Source organism: Boleophthalmus pectinirostris, unplaced genomic scaffold (genome assembly GCF_026225935.1).
Source record: "Boleophthalmus pectinirostris isolate CB_2022bp ecotype Guang Dong unplaced genomic scaffold, ASM2622593v1 HiC_scaffold_8, whole genome shotgun sequence".
NCBI lineage: Eukaryota > Metazoa > Chordata > Actinopteri > Gobiiformes > Gobiidae > Boleophthalmus > Boleophthalmus pectinirostris.
Genome location: NW_026571515.1, coordinates 27,184,353 through 27,203,897, shown reverse-complemented (window position 1 = coordinate 27,203,897; position 19,545 = coordinate 27,184,353). Strand labels below are relative to the sequence as shown.

General features: G+C 36.7%; 2 protein-coding genes across 2 annotated transcripts in view; both read right to left on the bottom strand.

Moving 5' to 3' along the window:
* Positions 1 to 12: 12 nt before the first annotated feature.
* Positions 13 to 1,516, bottom strand: LOC110164685 (glutathione S-transferase Mu 3-like). The gene is made up of 7 exons (XM_020929778.2): positions 1,371 to 1,516; positions 1,228 to 1,292; positions 1,074 to 1,155; positions 826 to 923; positions 646 to 741; positions 450 to 560; positions 13 to 343 (listed from the first exon to the last, which is right to left on the bottom strand). Exons 1-7 carry the CDS (start codon positions 1,459 to 1,461, stop codon positions 248 to 250), a joined length of 639 nt encoding a protein of 212 aa, XP_020785437.2. The 5' UTR covers positions 1,462 to 1,516; the 3' UTR covers positions 13 to 247.
* A 1,935-nt stretch (positions 1,517 to 3,451) lies between these two features.
* Positions 3,452 to 19,545, bottom strand: part of ampd2b (adenosine monophosphate deaminase 2b) — a 34,074-nt gene continuing 17,980 nt past the window's right edge. The window contains exons 3-19 of the mRNA XM_020929781.2: positions 14,857 to 14,984; positions 13,950 to 14,080; positions 13,424 to 13,492; positions 13,244 to 13,346; positions 12,247 to 12,436; positions 11,700 to 11,841; positions 10,739 to 10,828; positions 10,295 to 10,424; positions 10,010 to 10,204; positions 9,315 to 9,446; positions 9,037 to 9,200; positions 8,485 to 8,611; positions 7,711 to 7,874; positions 6,341 to 6,461; positions 5,433 to 5,606; positions 5,241 to 5,351; positions 3,452 to 4,737 (exon numbers count right to left, since the gene is read on the bottom strand). Coding sequence (XP_020785440.2) covers positions 4,522 to 4,737; positions 5,241 to 5,351; positions 5,433 to 5,606; positions 6,341 to 6,461; positions 7,711 to 7,874; positions 8,485 to 8,611; positions 9,037 to 9,200; positions 9,315 to 9,446; positions 10,010 to 10,204; positions 10,295 to 10,424; positions 10,739 to 10,828; positions 11,700 to 11,841; positions 12,247 to 12,436; positions 13,244 to 13,346; positions 13,424 to 13,492; positions 13,950 to 14,080; positions 14,857 to 14,984 — 2,387 coding nt within the window. The 3' untranslated portion in view covers positions 3,452 to 4,521. The remainder of the gene's footprint in view (positions 4,738 to 5,240; positions 5,352 to 5,432; positions 5,607 to 6,340; positions 6,462 to 7,710; positions 7,875 to 8,484; positions 8,612 to 9,036; positions 9,201 to 9,314; positions 9,447 to 10,009; positions 10,205 to 10,294; positions 10,425 to 10,738; positions 10,829 to 11,699; positions 11,842 to 12,246; positions 12,437 to 13,243; positions 13,347 to 13,423; positions 13,493 to 13,949; positions 14,081 to 14,856; positions 14,985 to 19,545) is intronic.

The window sequence follows — 19,545 nt, the reverse complement described above, 5'->3', positions numbered from 1 at the left end:
AAACATTCATAGTACTTTTTTTAATTTTTTTTTATTCACAAATGTTTTGTATGCAGTACAAATTAAGTGCTTCAAATTACAAAATCCTTACAAACTTGGTCTTTCAACATAATTTTGATCCAACTCAACTTCTGAGTGCTTTTAACTACAAAAGGCCGATGTTTTGTGAAGGCATTAACAAAACAAACTACTCACTCTAGTTCAGTCTGAAATGATGAACTAATTTTTTTGTTGTTGCTGGGATCAGTTACTCCTTTTTGTTTCCCCATTTGGCCATTTTGTTGTTGACGGGGGTCTTGATGAAACGATCAGACTTCATGTAGGCTTTGATCTTATCTAATGCCTATAAGGCAAATATACAGTATGCTCAAATATATATTTTAAAACTTTTTTTAATATGTAATGTGAGGAATTAACAAACAGAAAATGCTCATTAAGTGCACTCTTACCTCAAATCGCTCCAGGAAATCTGTGAGATTTTTTATGTTGTTCAGAGAGGATGGGTGGAACATGCGGTGCTGATCCAGAAGCTCATACATGATGAAGTCCACAAAAGTGATCTATACAATTGCACACATTCATTTAACATGGCCACCAACAACAGTGTGGTTTTGAGCATTATAAAGAATAATTGATTTTAAATACCTTTTCACCTGCAAACCATTTCCTGTTACCCAAAAACTTTGAGAACTGACCCAGTACATTTGGCAACTTCTCAATATATGCATCCTTCTTAGAATCCTTATTTATGGCAAAAAGTCAAAACTGTCAATTATACATGCTTTAATATGCAATATTTATACATTTTCTTTTCTATAAACTTACATAATCCATGTAGCACAATATCACAAAGCCATTTCTGAAGTCCATTGCCTGGTTTTCAAGGATGTCCACTCTCACCTTTTCATCTTCAGTTTCTCCACCTTTGAAGACAATGTTTGATCATGGTCACATTTTGCTTTTAATAATAATAATAATAATAATAATAATAATAATAATTTTCAGTGATTAGAACAGTCCAAACATATTTCTACAAAGAATATAAACTCAGAGTTTCTTAGCAGAATACTTACACAGATTGTGTTTACGTGCAATGTATCTCATAATGGCATTGCTTTGTGAGATCTTTCGATCTCCATCTTCCAGATAAGGCAGCTAGAGACAAAATTGTTTAAATATTGCTTGCTTCTTGAGAAAAATTTCAGTATATTAAGTTATGCCACTTACATTTGGGAAGTCCATCTCAAGCTTGGCTTTATCATTAATCCAAGTGCTCTTGTCGTAGTTGGGAGCTGTGTGAACCAATAATCCTGAATTAAGTATTTGCAGAATTGACTACTTTTGTGAAATAGTTTTAAGAGGCCTGTTACCTTCACCACAGGAGTAAAGCTTTTCCTCATAGCTGGTGCCGGTGTACTCCATCAGCAGGCGGATGGGCTGGGCAACAAGAGGCACAAACATTAGATTAACGTTGTTTAGGATGGACTGGCACAAGGGAATTCTAGTGGCAACTGGCAAGCAACAAGACACAACATGCCTGTGATCCCAAAGAAAAGAAAACTGGTTGGTATAGTCTATCTGGTACTGGTCTTTATCTGTATGGATCTAGTTTATCACCCATATGTAGGCCTAATATTGGCTACTGGACTCAGGTTGTCAAAATACGATAAGGTGGGAGGTCACCTGGGGTAGTAGTGTAACAGTAGTGCAGGTGGTGTGTGATATTCACACAATCAACAAGGTGAAAGTTGAACCGCTCAAAAGACTGAACAATGTTATTAATTTTGCATAACCTATGAACTTCATGGGCTGATCACTTTTACGATAACACCAATGCACACTGGTGCACATTTATGACTGACTTGTTAGTGCATTCATTTTAACTACTCAGTTTAAAAGCACGCACATAAGTTACTAAATAATTACACAGAGTGCGAACAAGGATAGCCTGTGCACCTCCCGCTATAAAATGACAGTAGCCTATTATGCACACGTGGTTATGCTTGCATAACATTTAGCTTTGCGTTTTTTTTCCATTTCTACCAACCAGATAGATCCTTCCATTTCTACAATTTAAAGCAAAAATAATGCTGGCAAAAATATTTTACATTTGTGTTTTACTTCCCTGAAGAGGTTAAGTTACATTGTGGCCAAGCTAAAGTGCATGCTAGTTTTCTATCAGAAACCACAGTAGCCTACTTACCCCGCGGATGTCCCAGTATGCCAGTAACATTTTGGAGTAAAAGTGGAGAAAGATGGGGTTACGGACGGAGAGAAAGAGAGAAGCGGTCGCTGTTGGAGCTGAAGCAGTAAAGGACCGCTGCAGTTTGTGTTTAAGGGCTCACAGAGGGGCGTGACAAAGGGAAGGTCTTACATAATAAGACGCACTAGAGGGCGCAATTCAGAAACCGGTTCTACCACGCTTTGTTTGCTTAGAGTTGTACACAGTCTATGGTTGTACACGCTGTTTGCAATTCAATACACAAGCTTTTATTCTTAATTCGCCTGCCAAGTAGAAGTATGATGAATGGTCTCTCTATATTTAAGCAAACATGAACTCATCATCTGCATCAGACTTTCATATCTTAATATAGGCTTATTGGGCACAATTATTTTTTAACCATGATAAATGTGTTTTGACAGGTTAAAGCCTACACCACCCACTACTGAATAGAATTGAACTTTGTAAGAATTCTATGCATTGTATATTATGTTTTGCATCAATAGCCAATGTGTAAAAATCTATATCCCCATCTTTGCATTTAACTGAATCTGTGACTTGGCTGCTTATACTGACTTTGTTGTTGACCCTATATGCGCCTGGTGTTGCATTTAACACATATTTTAATAATTGAAATTCCCTAGTCTTGCATAACATTCATCATGACAAAGCATTTTTTTCTCACTAGCCTGCATGGGAGTTGGCAGACTACAGCATTGTGAGGCAAAATGATAAATGATGAAGGGAAGAATAGGAATATGGTGTAAATGTGCTCTGCATGACTTTTTGGTTGTTGTTTTGTTTGTTTCTTTCTGTTGGTAGTTCAGTTTTTGACAACAACATTTGCAAAGAAACCTGATCTGAATTATGAAATTACAAAATATTTACAATGTTTGACACTTTTAACATCTCATATTATTGTATCTGCTGCTCATTTCACATATTATCGAATATTAGTTTAAAGTGGCAAATGCTGAATGGGTTAAAATTATTTTAGTACCAGTCATAACTGTCCAAGGTCCTTCTTGATTATACTGTGAGTACAATGGACTCTTTGTTAGGTTCACATTTCTTTCTGCTAATCCACTGGACCTCCACTTCTCATTTGCTTTTCTTCAACACAATTACCACAGCACACATTTTTTTTAGCTTGTGTTGTTTCATAGTAATACAACATAATAAAATCACTGTATGTAGGTAAATTTGTAGACATTTATTTTTTTCCAAGACACAACATTCATTAAATAATATTTCACAAACATACATAGAGACTGTTGTAGCCCCATTGAAAACACCAGAAACCAAACAGACAGGAGTTGTAAAAATCATTAATTTGGCACTGCTGGAAAAAACGAATGGGACCATGCAATGTTTGCTTTGTAGGCCAATATTACTCCAAAATGCCTTATTTGAGTTTAAGTTTTGTCAAAGTACTTGAATCTTTATAATTGTAGCATTACTCTACACCAGACCAGACAGAAAAGGCATGCTGCAGTCATGCAAAAATACTGAAAAACAGCAATAGTTTATTTGGAGCAGTGGTGAAAAATATGTAGGAATAGTAAAAACTGTAGTTTTTGATTAAGAGAATCATGAGATATGTCCTTTGGATAAAACAGTAGTTTGGTTGATTTTTATGTATTCAGCTTTCTGTCTTCTTCGTGGTTTCCTTATTTCCAACGTTTCCCATTTTATAGGGTGGATAAAATATTTAAAGGAGAAGTCAGTGAAAAAATAAGTGAGTCATATTATTAACAGTAACACAAGTTTCTCTGTAATCCAATCTGAGGCAAAATGCGTCATCTGTACATTCATGATACTAGCAGCAAGTTCTAAGGTATTCCAATGGTGATAGTAGTACTCAAAGTATTAATATCATTTTTATTAAATAGTGGTCTTAGCAGCATATTGTAGTAAAAAAAATGCAAGAAATGCCACTTACTTATTCAAATATGTATAGTAAAGTAAATGGGATGCATTTAAAATATAGTAATATGTGTTAATTTTTAAATTGTTCCCATTTTTGGGTCGGTGCATATCAATTGTTGTGTTATTCAACGGTTGCTACAAGAGACAAAATTATACACAATTGTTGACAGTGCTTGGCCATGGAAAATAAAAATATGATAAAATAATAAATAAAGTTAATACTTTAGTCCATATAGATCCTATCTCATATATTCTCTCTAAGTCTCTTTATAAAAAGTTTTCTCGCTCCACAGGTGTCATTGGTTGATACGTAAATCTGTACACAGCGGTGAGAAGTAAACAAGTAATGCCAGTTAATTTTTGTTGTTGCTTCATTTCTGTACCGGCACAGCTCCCATACACAAACTGCCCTCTTCTTCTATGGTTTCTAGTGCATCAGTGCGAATGGCTTGAGTTATAAGGTTAAGCTCCTCACACATGGTCTCATAGCGATAGGCCACACGGATGTCTGGGACATTGGTGCGTCTGATGTCATTGCTCTCCTGTCCCTCCTTGATATAGTTTGGACCGAGCCAGTAACTTTTGACCTAAAGGAAAGAAGGGAGGGTTTGATGAATGGGCCCTAGTCTTCACAGGTGCCTCTGGTCCCGACCCAGACTTGGGATGAAACCAAATGGCCAGCTGGCCTGAACCAAACCCCCACAATCTGAGTGAATATATATATATATATATATATATATATATATATATATATATATATATATATATATATATATATATTATATATTTATATACACACACACACACACACACACACACATATATATATATACAACACACACACACACACACACACACACACACCACACACACACACACACACACACACACATATATATATATATATATATATATATATATATATATGGCACCAGAGTATGCAGTTTGTTGTGATACTCTAACATAATTTCGTTGTTATTTTATATGACAATGACATTCTTTCTGAAATACTTTCAGGTGCCAAGTAGGTATTCAATTAAATAGAAAACCTTAATGTTATAAATACAATAGTAAATGGCAGTAAACAAACCTGATGTGAGAATCCACTCATCAGGACACTGTTTCTGGCCAGTTCACACATGTCACAAGAGCTCAACTTCCACACTTGAGCTGCAATGCTATACTCCTCCATTAGGGGCTCCTGCATACATTACACCACAATATAAAATAACCCCAAGATCTCTTTAAAAACATTTTAAATTAAAGTGAAGGACTGACTGACCTTGGTGAAGTGAAACTGCAGTGGGTCGTCAGTAGACAGGGACACCATGAGGCCACGGGACAGGTACTCGGGGAGGGGGTTACGGTGGTAACTAAGGAACAGGCTGTTATTGCTGAGGGGGGACATGGCAATGCCTATCTGGGCCAAGTAGTACAGATACTGCAGTACAGGAGCCTGGAAGAAAATAGTGATATCTGCTTGTATTATCTTTGACAGCTAAAATGCGTTCTAAGTATGTGTTCTATTTCTTTTAAATACAAAAACATTGCCTTTTCATAGTGATCTATGAATCAATATGTGACTCTTCTATAATAAATATGTAAAATATTCAAATAAACATTCTACTTGCAATTTACGTTGTACCAAATGTTGTCTAAATGTGTATTTTGGTATTATGTGTCTTTTAAGGCAATAGTCTGAAAATAAGCACTAGCATATTTATGTTGCTAATACAAAAATGTTGATAATTTTGTCCCAATTCAAATAAACTCCCTAAACAACTGTCACAATACAGTTTTCCCCTTTGTATCAGTTTGACTATTATGCTTATTCAATGCTCAAAGCATTTCAAAGTGGAATAATTTTGTATGATTACTTTTTTGATACATGGAAGTAAACTGCAAACTTTTGGCTTGTGATTTCTGTACAATAATCATAAGGTGAAAACTACATCGGACCTTACAAAGAACACACTAAAAAGTGCAATGTTGTGATTTGCAATGTGATGGCAGACTCACTCAAGGCTGGATAATCCATTGACCTTGCTGCTGAAGAGTTGTGTTGATGATGGCATTGGACATGGCACACAATGTGACATTGTGTGTCTAAGCATAGTGTTTTACACTACACTCCAATACACTTTTAAATTACTAATGCCATGTCTAAATACACACAGAGCCTCTTCTCACCTTTCTGAGCAGTAGTCCGTGTGAGATATTCTCAGAGAGCATGAACCCAGAGACCAGGTGATGGATGGGCCCTGCCTCGCCACAATGAGGCCGCAGCACCAGAGTGTGGAAGCCCCGCTGCCTACGACATGCAGAGCAAAACAGCAAACTAACTACAGATTACACTGTATGATATTGTACAAGGTTGTGCAGCAAAGGTGTGAAAAAGCTGTCTGTAGTGCTTTTAATATACTGTGATATCTGGCTCAAGATACTATTGATTTTTAATAAGAGAAATCTGATACACTGCTAGAAGCATAACTTTGCCCAAGGTCACAGAGGAAATTGTGTGTCTCTGCAATGCTGAAGAAATCGATATATACAATTTTAATTAGTTAATATAGGTAATCTAAAAAAGTTCTGTGAAATTTAAAGGTGCACTATGTACCATTTTGGTTGGAGGTCCATTCCTGTTTGTTTCTATAGATAAGTCATTGCACTGACAAGAATGTTCTAAAGTATGCATTAAATAACTCTACCTTACATTTCAATTATTCAGTTCAATTACAGGTGGTTTTATAGCTCTGTGAGCGGGTTTGCCTCTCCATAGATCTGACCTGTCACTTGTTCTGGTTTGGGCTCCATAAAGATAGAAAGGTTTAATACCATACTGTGAAATTTTCCAGACAAGGCAATAACATCTCCATGGAAACAAGCATTTGACTGACCCTCCATCAGAAAAGTTGCACAATGCACCTTTAATAAACCTGCCTTTTTTAAAATCATCTTAAATCTACACTTGTGGTACCAGTGTGGCCTTTGTAGTAGGGTGTAATCAATTTGTTATGAGGCCAAGTGATAGTGTTTCTTTCTCTTTTGTAGCAATCTAAACATAAATAATAAAACCAGAGTTCAAAATAAACTGGTTGATTAAAAGGTTAATGATTTTCCAACTTTACAAATGTCTGCCAATGCATTTACTTATGTATCTCTCAAGTGTGTGTATCATTAACTTAATCATGTCATATTTACAAGAAAATCAAGGCATGCTAAATGTGCAAGAGTTGTCACAGCACAAAATTGACACCAATTAACACTCCTCTAATTTGTTTTTTCAAGTGCAAAGCACACTCACAAAAAGATTATGTAATAACTGTTAATCATAGTTGTCTAATTTGTAACTTTGTGAGCATAATTACTTTTTGCTTGTAACAGCAATGCAGAGTCATTGTGACAGCGATTCTGCTTTACTTAATCTTCAAAAGAAGTAAATACAAATACAAGCACTGTGTACCTTAACTTTTGTGTAGCTTGTTTTGTAATTAGCTTTCCTGGTGTTTTATCAGTAAAGTGACCTTGAGAAGGTTTTATTACTTAATATTCCAACTCACTTGCGCAGGTGGTTGAGCACAGTCATATTTGCATACATATAGTAGAGGTAGTAGGAGTAGGGCGGGTTGTCCTCCTCTGTCCAGTTTTCAGGGAGAGGACTGTCTGAATTGAAGATATGTTGCTCTGGTTTGGACTCATCATCAACACTGTCAAAGCCGACAACCTAAGATGTTTATATGCACAAACAGAGGTGGAGAACCAATTAATATTCTCATTAAGTATACGGTGTGGTATTGTGAGATCATGGTGCTATTGATACTTTGCATCAACATTCCTTGGGGACTGTGGGCTCTGAGGTCTCTTAGACTTTAATCTGATCTTTAACACAATCTGACCAGAAACAGCTGATTTGGTTGGAACAGAAGGTGAGTTGATTTGTGCTGTAATACTGTAAAAACTTTACAGTCACAAGCTAGTTAACAGTTTTTCAGTTAGTCACTCTCACCTTTTGGTTGAACTTGTTTTGATCACATGCTCCTGAAAATGTGTTGTTTAAATCCATTTTGCGTTTTTTATGGACCTTTCAGATGATCTTAAAGACTTTTTTGGCAGTGCTTGCTAATGTGTGTATTGTGTCTCCATGGTAACTGGTGAACATTCTGCCAATACATACATGTAGAACACCTCCAGGCAGCATGATGTCATTGCAAAGTATCAATTCACTAATAAGATCTCTAATCGATTATCCCTTATTAATACATTATTTAGAAGAAAAAAAAATTCTCCTGCCCCCTTCTAATAGTGAAGTGTTATATCACATTATAAAGTCTTACATGCTGCAGGAAGAGGTGCAGCTCCGGGTGGCTGCTGGGGTCCACTGTGACCTCGAACAAAGGCATAAAGATGTTTTCTAACATTTCCTGGAAGTTAGACAGCTGTTTCTTTGTGTGGTAGACGTCACTTTGGAGAAAAAAGAGACACATCAGGATTCCAGTCACCATAGTGATATAACTTTACTTAAAGGTGCACTATGTAATTTCTCTGGTTGAGAAAATGTATTGGTTTTCTTGGAATATTCCACAGTGTAGATAAACAGTGACACTATAAAGCCTAGTTACAAGTCAGTTCTATGGAGAGACTACCCTGCTCATAGTAAGAATGCCAGTTTTCAAGGTATTTTTGAGTAATACATTGCAATTGAATAAATTAAAGGAAAGTTAAATAGTACACCTTTAATTATATATGATAAGACAAAAACATTTAAATCTAGTATATATAGAATTCCACAGGTTCTGTAGTTGTCTGTGGGTCTTTGGATTATGCGTAATTCAAAATTTTTAAAATACAGCAGCATTTTGAAACTTTATGACTCAACAACTACTCACAATAATCTTGGAACTTGAACAAGCCAGCGGACGTTATCTGAGTACACCTGATGTTTTACTGCCCACTTGGCCAGTTTGTCCCACTCGTTTCTGGAGCGACCATAAATGGAAAGTCGCAACTCCACGTTTTGGTATTTACTCTCTTCCAGATCAGCCATCACTTCCTAAAAGAGCCATGGCACAGTGAGGTCAGCAGAGGGCGCTAAAGGGACACATTTTCTCTTCACAGTAAATAGGCTAATATTCCATGTATTTATGCAAGCAATTTATGCAAGCACCTTAATGATGTGACCGAAGTATTTGCCCTCTATGTAGTTATCAGTCTTAATGAAGATCTCCCTCAGGATGGACTCTCCGATCGGGTTGTACTTGGAATTGAACTTGTCAAAGCGATGAAAAGTGTTCCTGTCCTGAATACAAATGAGGATACATATTAGCATTTACCAGCAGTGTACTTCAAAAGTGCAGTGCAGGAAGGTAGAGCATCATTTACATAAAAAGCACAGTTAGTAATAATATAAAATGCATTCAACATTTTTTTTTTAATTAATTGAAAAGAAGTGTTTAGATGCATGAAAAGTTACAATGAATGAACATCCACATAGCATTAAGTGCATTATTTAATACATAAATAAATGTACACAATTTATAATATACAAACTAATAATAATGCATAAATCTTATATAGCACTTTTCAATTAAAACATCTAGATTTGATATGGTTGTGTATGTGTGTGTGTGTGTGTGTGTGTGTGTGTCCCTTTTATGTTTTTTGTCTGGAATAGCATAAGACTGTCTCACACTTGTATTGTTTTAATGATATCTATGTCTAAAATCCTCCCAAAAATTATTTCAGATGTAAATTATAGAAAACACTTTTAACTCAAGTACTATTCAGTATCCCTTTCTTTTGCAGCGATCTACAATCATTCATAATACCACCTCTGCCTAGGAAACACTGGTCTATACTCACGGCGTGCATGTCCAGAGTGTCCACGCTGAGGTCGAAGGCTGTGAGGTTCATGCTCTCGAAAACCTCCATCAGTGTCTGGCCCTTCCCACGGTCCATGTGAACGATCTCCTTGAGGTTTTTCTTCATAGCCCTTTTGATGAAGCGTAATAGGTGCTTTTGATTCATACAGGAAGACGCGTGGATGTGTGTGTCGACCTGGATTCAAAGAGAAAGGGGACATTTACATTTCAGAAACAGAAGCCGGGGCCGCTCTGATGCATGAGTAGAAACAGCTGCAGAGTTCACCTTACGGATATTGTAAAAGTCTCTATGGGGGACTTTCTTTTGCGCTGCCAGTTCTTTCATCTCGTTTAACAGGATGTGCATCTGAAACTTGGAGCTCAGGTACTGTAGGCGGCGGTAGCAGAAGGATTTTCTGTGCCAAAGAGTAATATTTACTTAGCTAATTAGACAATTTAACTGCATAATACAATATTGGCTCTAAAAAATCTGAAACAAAACAAGGCCTTCATAGATGCAAACTTTGAGACATGCAAGTCCAGTTGGTTTAGACTAAGTCACTAAGAATGCCTTAATATTATCTCTTTGCCTTTGTAATAAAATAATAGACTGCTGTTTGTCCATCTTTTTCACACTCTAGCCGTAAAAATACCTACATACTAAAATACTCTGTGAGGCTCTTGAGTGTTAATACAGTGTTATTTTAAAATGTTGCTGTGTTTTCCTTACACTGGTCCATTGATGATTAGAGCCATCATCACATTCATATCAGCGATGTACTCCTGCAGGTCTGGATAAGGCAGGTCCAACTCAGTGCTCCTGTTTAAACAATAACAAACATTTTATTTCCAAGTCAAACTAAAGGACTAAAATCACAGTATCTCGTCACATAACCCACTTTTCATTATAACAAACTGATTTACACTCAGTGAGATAGAGGCTAAGATAAACTATATATTCATCTATTCCACAGCTCTTGTTGTCAGTGAAAGATGAGGCTGTCCAACATGCAGAGAATTATGGGTAAACAGAAAAGAAACATCATCCAAGGGCGTCTGACTGCTGATTTGTTTAATCTTATGAGATCTATGTCTGCTACAGGCATCTAAATGTTTCAAGGACTTACACTTAAATTGCTACTGTTATGAGAATGTTCTGAGCATAATAAAAAGAAGATTGTGAGATAAGATTGTAAGCAAAAACATCTTAAAAAAGGAAAGTTTGATCAAAGATATAAGCCATAACATAACTTCATTGATCTAAATTTGTGTTAAAGATGCACTATGAAACATTTTAGTGGAGACTCTGATACCTGCTAACATACAAATATGATTAAATTAGTGCAAAAAATATATAAAAAAAATAAATCAAACACTGCTATACTGTAGAGCATTCCAGGCAATAGTGATACAATTTCAGGCATGTATCTTGAGGTTCAAAAGTGTTTGTTCAGCTTATTTTAAACCTGTATATTCATGGGTTTCAGAATAACAAAACATGGTGCCTGATGCCATAGCAATTAAGAAAATTACAAATTACAAATATACAATAACAATTAAATAAAATTGTATACCTTTTGAATGGAACCTGAAACCCATGAATAAGTACGTATATATATATATATCACAGTAATTGTAATCAGTGTTAGAATACATAGTGGCAAGATGCTTCTATATTTTAAGCCGCTCACTTGTCCATGGTGCCCCTGCTGGTGTACACGTGCATGACGCCGTTCACCATTTTGCACCCATAGCCAACGTCTGGGGGTGTGCTGGAGGGGTCCTGGTTCTCATAGGGGTGTGTTTTGGAGGCAGGTGGGTGCACAGTGGCATCTGAAAGAGACAGCCTGAGTTACATTTGTGAAGGAACTGGGACACTGAGCATACAGGGAACAGATGGGGCGAGGAGGCAGTGGGGGTGTCTTGCTACAAGTTAGCGAGAAAGAAAGACATAATATTCTCTTTTTACACCTGTGATTTTTAGCACTTGCAAACTCATCAACTCATTATCATTATAGTTTTTGAAGGTGGCACTATTTTTTATGAGAAAGAAAATATTGTCAGTCTTTCTCTAAGCTATGTACAATAAATTACAGATTGAAATGTATAGTTTATTTTTTAGGTTTATGTTGTCTACTTATGTAATAATACTAGGCCTGTCATGTTAAAAATGAATGAGATCAGGATTAGTTTGTTTTTTCTTTTAATCACCATATCACTAGCCCTGTATGTCTGTACCAGCAGTGCTTGTGGTTTCAGGTATCTCCTCTTCGTACAACTCCAGATCCAGAGGTCTCTCACTGAGCTCCTGAAGGAACCGAGCGGTCGTCCGATAAAAGCTCTGCAGAGACAGACCCATATACTTCTGTCTGATGAACAGAGCCTTCACCACACACTTGGCTGCATCCAGAAGGTCTATGAAAGGAACCTGCACACGGGGAAAACAATGGATACACGTTATAATATTGAACACAAACCAAATAGACAGTGGTTTTTAATTTAGCAAAGATTAAAGATTCCTAAGAGTAGAAAACAAGGGGAACACTTACCAAACATATATATATATATTTTCTACTAGTCAAAGCATATGTTTACTAATATTATTATTTAAAGTTTTATTACTATTCTACTAGTGATTTCTCTTGTGCATTAATACTGATGCCAAAGCCTCTGACATTTCTATAATTCAGTGGAGCAACTATTGTCATCACAGTTCAAAACTGATTAAATGCTAAATAAATTAATTAATGTGAAGGTCCTCCTGTATTAATAGTTTTATAGTTGAGGGTTTCACTTAAATACAGAAAAGAAGGCTAAAACTTGAATATGACAATTACACATTTTTTTTTTTTTTTTACATCTAAACCTTGTTTCCATAACCTTAATTTAAGATTAGTGCATTTACTTAATTTGACCAGTTGTAATGTGTGATAGAAATGATGAACAAGGGAAAAGAGAACTGGATTTCAAAAAACACAAATTAAACATAAAGACCCTTGTCATCTCCAGGCTCCATCAGTCCATACACAGGCCAAACTTACTACTCATCATAGTTATTCTGCCCATAATGTATTTTGTATTTCAAATTTTCCTTGTTCTACCTTGAAAGTCTATTTTACTGTAACACCTTATTATATGCAAGCCTTTTATTTGATAATAGTTTATATTGTACATTTATGGTTCTTGTATTATGTTGCACAGTGTTGCTGAAGCAGAATCCTAGTTTGAGCCTTACCCCACATTTCTCCTCTCCAGAAATAGTGACTCTCTGATACTCTCTCTCTGGGACCAGCTCTCTCTCCTGAAAGTCAGGCGCCTGGCTCTGCTCCTTCATGTATCTAATGACAAATCAATAACAAAGATCACATTCATCTGGTCGCCGTGGGAACAATGAAGCAATAATACTAGGACTTACTCCAGATCAGTGGCACTGTCAGTCTTCATGAACTCCTGTTTAGCGCGGAGGAGGATGTCAGGCTCGAACCTATGAGTACAGGTGATATATTTATACAGTTTTTTGTATTCAGTACGGTGCACTATAGTCATTTTGCTATGCTATTTCTAATCTTATGCAATCCAATGAGATAGTATTATACTAACATGGATCTAACATGCAATGTGTTTTATGAACCTTGAAACCCTCAATAGAATATGTTTGTGGTTACTAATGTTGTCACAATGCTAAGATTTCCACAGAATTATACAATATAATGCAATTTTCTACACAAAATAATAGTTTTATTCAACATTTCCATCTTTATGTAATTTCCTCATTATCAGGACATGCTTTAATGAATATCTTGTTACTAATTGTTTTAGTATTGATAAGTATTTGTTTATAGATTTTAAAGATATTTTATTATCCCTCCATATTAAACAAAATTACACTTATGTATTCTATTGGACAAGTCTTATACAATATTCATGTGTAAAAGTCATACTTGACATCTTGGCTGATCTGGCGCTCAAGGCGGTGTCGTCTCTCCTCCAGTTTTTCGATGGGACTGTCCTCCGGAAACTCGTACGGGGCACTTCTCATCTCACTCTCAGCCAGACTGCGGGAGAATAACTCCTGTACACACATGGACAGTTTTCATTTAAAACAATAATAATTCAATAGAAGCAAAGCATGAACAGCCACAACTGTGTACACAAAATGTTCTACATGCAATCCCAAATGGCAAGTGTGGGAGGTGTTAGATCCACTATAGACTGAAAATGCATTCTATTTCTCAAGAAATATAGGCCTACCTATTAGGCCTGTCACCATAACAAATTCTGAAGCAAGATATACTGCTACAGATGTATACTGCGATAAACGATAATACAGAAACTACATTATGTCACTGATACAATAACAAGTGTAAAAACAATACATTTTAAATGTCCAGTATCATTAAGAGGCATGAGGTGCCACAAATAGATAACAGATTAAACCAATAATTTGCCAAATAAATCACCTATTTAACATTTGACATCTTAAATGTAATTGTGTTACAACAAAAAATACCCCAAATCTCCCCATTTTTTTACCCCAAAAATGTTCCAGCTATCATATAATGAGCAATAAGTCGATATAATAATTATTGTGACAGGTATACTATGTATTTTGAAATTATTTCCATAGAATAGCAATCAATTTTGATGCATGATTGAATGATATATATATGTATATGTATGTATGTATACACACACACACACATATATATGTGTGTGTGCATTATGTTATGTACATGCAATAAAGGATGATTTGTTAAACTGTGATGTGTGCTTATTAGGCTTTATCAGACCCTGACAACTTCATCCAAATTACCATGAACACACTTTTCTCAGATATTTGATCGGTACCTCTGCAATCTCCTTGTATTTCCCGTCCATGGATGTGCGCAGGTCAATGGTCTGTTTCAGAGCCACTGGGATCCCGGGTAAGGAGTGCTGTGGAGTGAGCAGGTGCCGCTTACCACGAGGATCCACTGCTGAGAGACAGAAGGAACAGAGGCAGAAAATTAAAACAATGCATCTATTCTGTTTTGTTTACATTATTTGGATTTGTTTCAGTTCAGAAACCTGTTGCCAAAAGCTTGTTACAAAACTATAGTCTAATTCAGTGCAAAATAATAATGCATGTTTCACTCACTCCTGTTATGTTAAAGGGACAGAAAGAGAGGTGCTGGCCAGTGAGACTTGTTTGGTCTTTACTCCTGAGTCTGCTCTGAGCTCAGCGGCTGTTTGTACCTCAAGACACAATGGAGCATTCAGGTGGAGAGCCATCAGCACATCACCAGCTAATACCCTCCATTGTTCCACTGCACCGGGAGTTTATACGCACCCAGTTGTCATGGAAAGCCAAGAGGGACAAACAAGTGGAGGGTCTTTGAGAGGGGCAGCTGCCAGCCTTGCCACACTAGGGAAAGATTCAGACTCTGGACAACAATGATATTAATTGTCCTTCTGTAATAATGCACCTGCTGCTGAAATATTTAAAGTCTTGCTAAATATTTAATCCAGTGAAGTGCTAGAATGACAGCTCATCCTTTATTTTTAGACTATAAAGCCAGAGACAGCGGTCATCCAAGGCAAATGTAAACAGAACATAACTGAATCATGATTTTTAATGAAAAGTATGTATGTTTGTTTGCTTTGTTTTGTTTTATTTTTTATTGACAGGAACGAGGTAGTAGCTGGATTAAAACATGAGCATGGCAAATTTGCTTTGGCCAGGATTCAAACCCTCCACAGCACATCTCTGTTATTTAATACGAGAAAAACAAGATAGTAGAAGTAAACAGTAGAACAATAACATAGTGTGATTCCAATGACAAGTGTAATGCAGGAGATGTAATGATATGACTGCCATTGATTTGTCTATCCACTTGTAAACACACTGTTGCTAATGGAGTACATTGCCAGTTAACAGCTGTCTTTACAGAGAGGAAGCTAATCATGGCATACTCCGCACTGTGTAGTGTATCAGCACAGAAAACAAACAGACAAATTAGCAAGCATTGTTTTGGATTTATACAAAAAATCGAACATGTGAAAATAAAACTCTTTTTTGCATAACATTGTTTCTATAATGAGAGGTAGTGGCTCAATTATTTGCCAAAACTCAGCATGTGCTCCTCACCTTCTGCTGAACACTGTCCAATCAACACGTCCTCCTCAACACTAAGTTTCTGTGATGCACAAACTCTCTCCAGCGTCCTAAAAATCCCAAAGTAATCCAATCTGACCTTTTACAATGAATCTTCCCACACCTTTTACAAGAGCTCAAACATTCACGTCTTTTGTATCTGAGCAACAGTGAAACTAATTGGCCAAGGACTAGTGCTCCGAGACAAGACTTGGTTGAAAATGAATAGGATCAGGCAATTAGGTGAAAAAGCTCTTCTGTGTAATGAGCAACAAAGTGCAAAAATACTCCTTATGAGATCAGATCGGGGACTTGTGCAAATAGTGGGAGGGGGGCTGTTGCAGATTAGACTGACAGTATGCACAATATTACTGCATTTCTAAAACTAATTCTAACCCTTTTGTTTTTAATTTATATAACCTTTAGTTAACCCAGAAAGTCCCACCGGGATTTAAACCAGGGGAGACCTAGCTCCAGAGGGGACCCTTTTGTACATGATTTTTAATGGTTGGGGAAACTGGAGCACCCGGAGGACACAGACAAAGAGAGAACACTCCACATAGAAACACTCCATCTAGTAATCAAACTTGGGACTTTCACATTGCCACTGGTCGAATGTGTGCAATGTACATTCAGGTATTGCCAAATGAAAATGCTTGCAATATGTTACTGGCAGAAGATTTGAATCTATAGACTTGTTTTGCCTCATTAAAACAAGTTAGTCAAATTGATATATACTATTATTTCAGTATCAGAGGTCATATAAAAAGGGTGACTGCCAATATGTAGTACTCATTGAGTCATAACAACATGTCACACTGAACCATCTGTTAAGACTTAATAAGTACAGTGCAAAGGGCAGCTACTTAGATGAAAACCTGTAGGTGAAAAGGTCGACTGTTTGTAAATTTACAACACCATGTAATGCATCAGAAACAATGAGAACTGTACCAAAAAATATAAATTAATAGAGGTTATAGTAAACCTAAATCATATACTCAACTACCAGTACATGACACACAAAATTGTTTGAATATAAAAAAGATCATATTTTAGCTTATGCAACACAGAAGATTTTTAAATAAGTTCCCAAGGTGTTTAAACGTGGACCAACTGTACATGGTACATAAAATAGTTATAGTAATAGTAATTTTTATCCAACAAAATTGAATTTCTTCTTACAATATATCCCATTCTACACAACTCAATATACACATTTTACATCAAATTTGCAAGTGAAAGTTTCAAACCTAGATCAAATTATGTCAATGGCTGTAATTTCATAATAGCACCATGATTCTTGCCATACATTTGAAATATAGATGGTAAATGGTCACATTTTTATAAAGTGCTTTTCCACCTTCAAGGCACTCAAAGTGTTTTACATCAAGGAGCCATTCACTTCATCTGTAGGAGCTGGATTCACACCGCCAACCAGTGGGTCAATGGATCTGACCACTCAACCAATGATGTTTAGGTCGAGCGCAGGATTTGAACCGCCAACCTGGGGATCAGGTGACAAACAATCAACTAAGCCACTAGGTCACTAATTGCCATATAAAAAATACTGGAAAGAAGTCTTAGCCAGTTAAGTAAAGTTCAGTTATAAAACCATGACAGTGTATTACAGAGGGCCTATGTGTGATGCAATAAGCAGCAGTCTGAGTCTTATCTGTGTTTGCTCAGATAACGCCAGGCGACAGAGAGGGGTGCAGGATGCGACCATCGGCAAAGACATCCATGCAACCCAGGTCACACAAGAGCCAGGGCAACCAGACCCTGGGCTAATCCCCTAATGGATGCTATATTTGGATACTTGCATCTATAGTTACATAACATCTCATCCTCCACTCACAAGCAAGACACTGGAAATTAAACTCATAGACAGCTTCATTCAATATGTGCATTGTAATCTGAATTGATCTAAAAATACATAAGGATAATAATCTTTGTAACATGTTCCACAGAGGAGGCACTAAATCCTTGCTCTATTTTTCCTCTAAGCTGCAAAAAGAGGTCAAATAGTATCAGCTTGCTGACCGATTTCCACAACATGCATATTTCATCAGAAAAAGTCAGAGCTCAAAACTGGGTGAGGAGAGGTGCAGAGATAGAGAGGAAATAGTAGAGTTTTAGTTTAAGCATGGGCTTTAGCAGGTCAAATATCAGGAGTCCAAAGGTTGAGGCTGCATCCCTGTGCATCACTATGTTCAGTTATTATCATGTTAGTTACTCGCGCTTCATACGTGCAGTCATTCATAATACATCACCAATAATAATACCATGCAGGCATAATATTACTACTAAATATCTAATATCTAATATTACCAATGATTACCACTTGAAAGGTTCTGTTAGCTGAATGCCATCTTAAAAATGTTTATGTTAGTTCCAGTTGTTCATTATAAGACATTGCTTTAAGATATGTTTTTGACTTTTGTTCAAAATAATTTATTCTGTCTTATTTCTTATTTATTTATTTGTAAAGGGACAGCACATATTAATGAGCATTTACAATGTAAATATGTAAAGATAATAGCCAGCGTGGCTAATTTCCATCTTCAGTCCCTCAGCAGGTTGATGTGGAATCATTTACAGAACAGGGAAATGTACAGCAACAATCATACAAAAGTACATAACACCAGCACACTCATTATACATACAACACACTCACTGTACACTCACTGTACTGTTCAATAAGGTTTTATGCACTTCACCTTTCACTGCCATGTTAACTGATCACAAACGACCAATATCTGGAGGCCCAGTCCTCTGTTTGTTTGTACACATCAGCCGCACCTGTCGACCTGCTTGTTTTGCACATTTGGTTTCCAGCCCACACAGAGCCCCTTGGACTCAGAGTGCCCACTGTAAGTGCCTCTCACTGAAAACAACCTGTACCAACGCAACTGCAGAGGACAGTAAACAAGGCAATCACATAAATAAATACAAAATAACAGCTGGTCTGTCATCATGCCCAGCTAGCAGAAACATTTATTCACTAATTTTCACCACCAGGAACTCAAATTAGTGGTGTGTGTTTTATCACTTTGTGTATCTTTAAAAGGCCTTCAAAGCTACCAACTGTAATTAGATTGGCCGACCCACTCCTGCCAGGTGCCAGGTGAGAGGAGGAGGAACAGGTTACACATCTGCCATCTGCCAATTGGAGGAGTGTGGAAAAGTGTTTAATCATAGCTGCATTTAACAGAGGAACTCAATCACAATATGATAATATCAACAAAATAGAACCGCCACATGAATCAGATCATAATTAACCATGTTACCGCCATATTGCCCAGCCCTAACTATCATAATCAATTTATTTTTATTTCAGTATTGACAATTAAAGAAATAAATATTTTTGTAACTCATTACGTAATCCACACAGCATAACTGAAGCC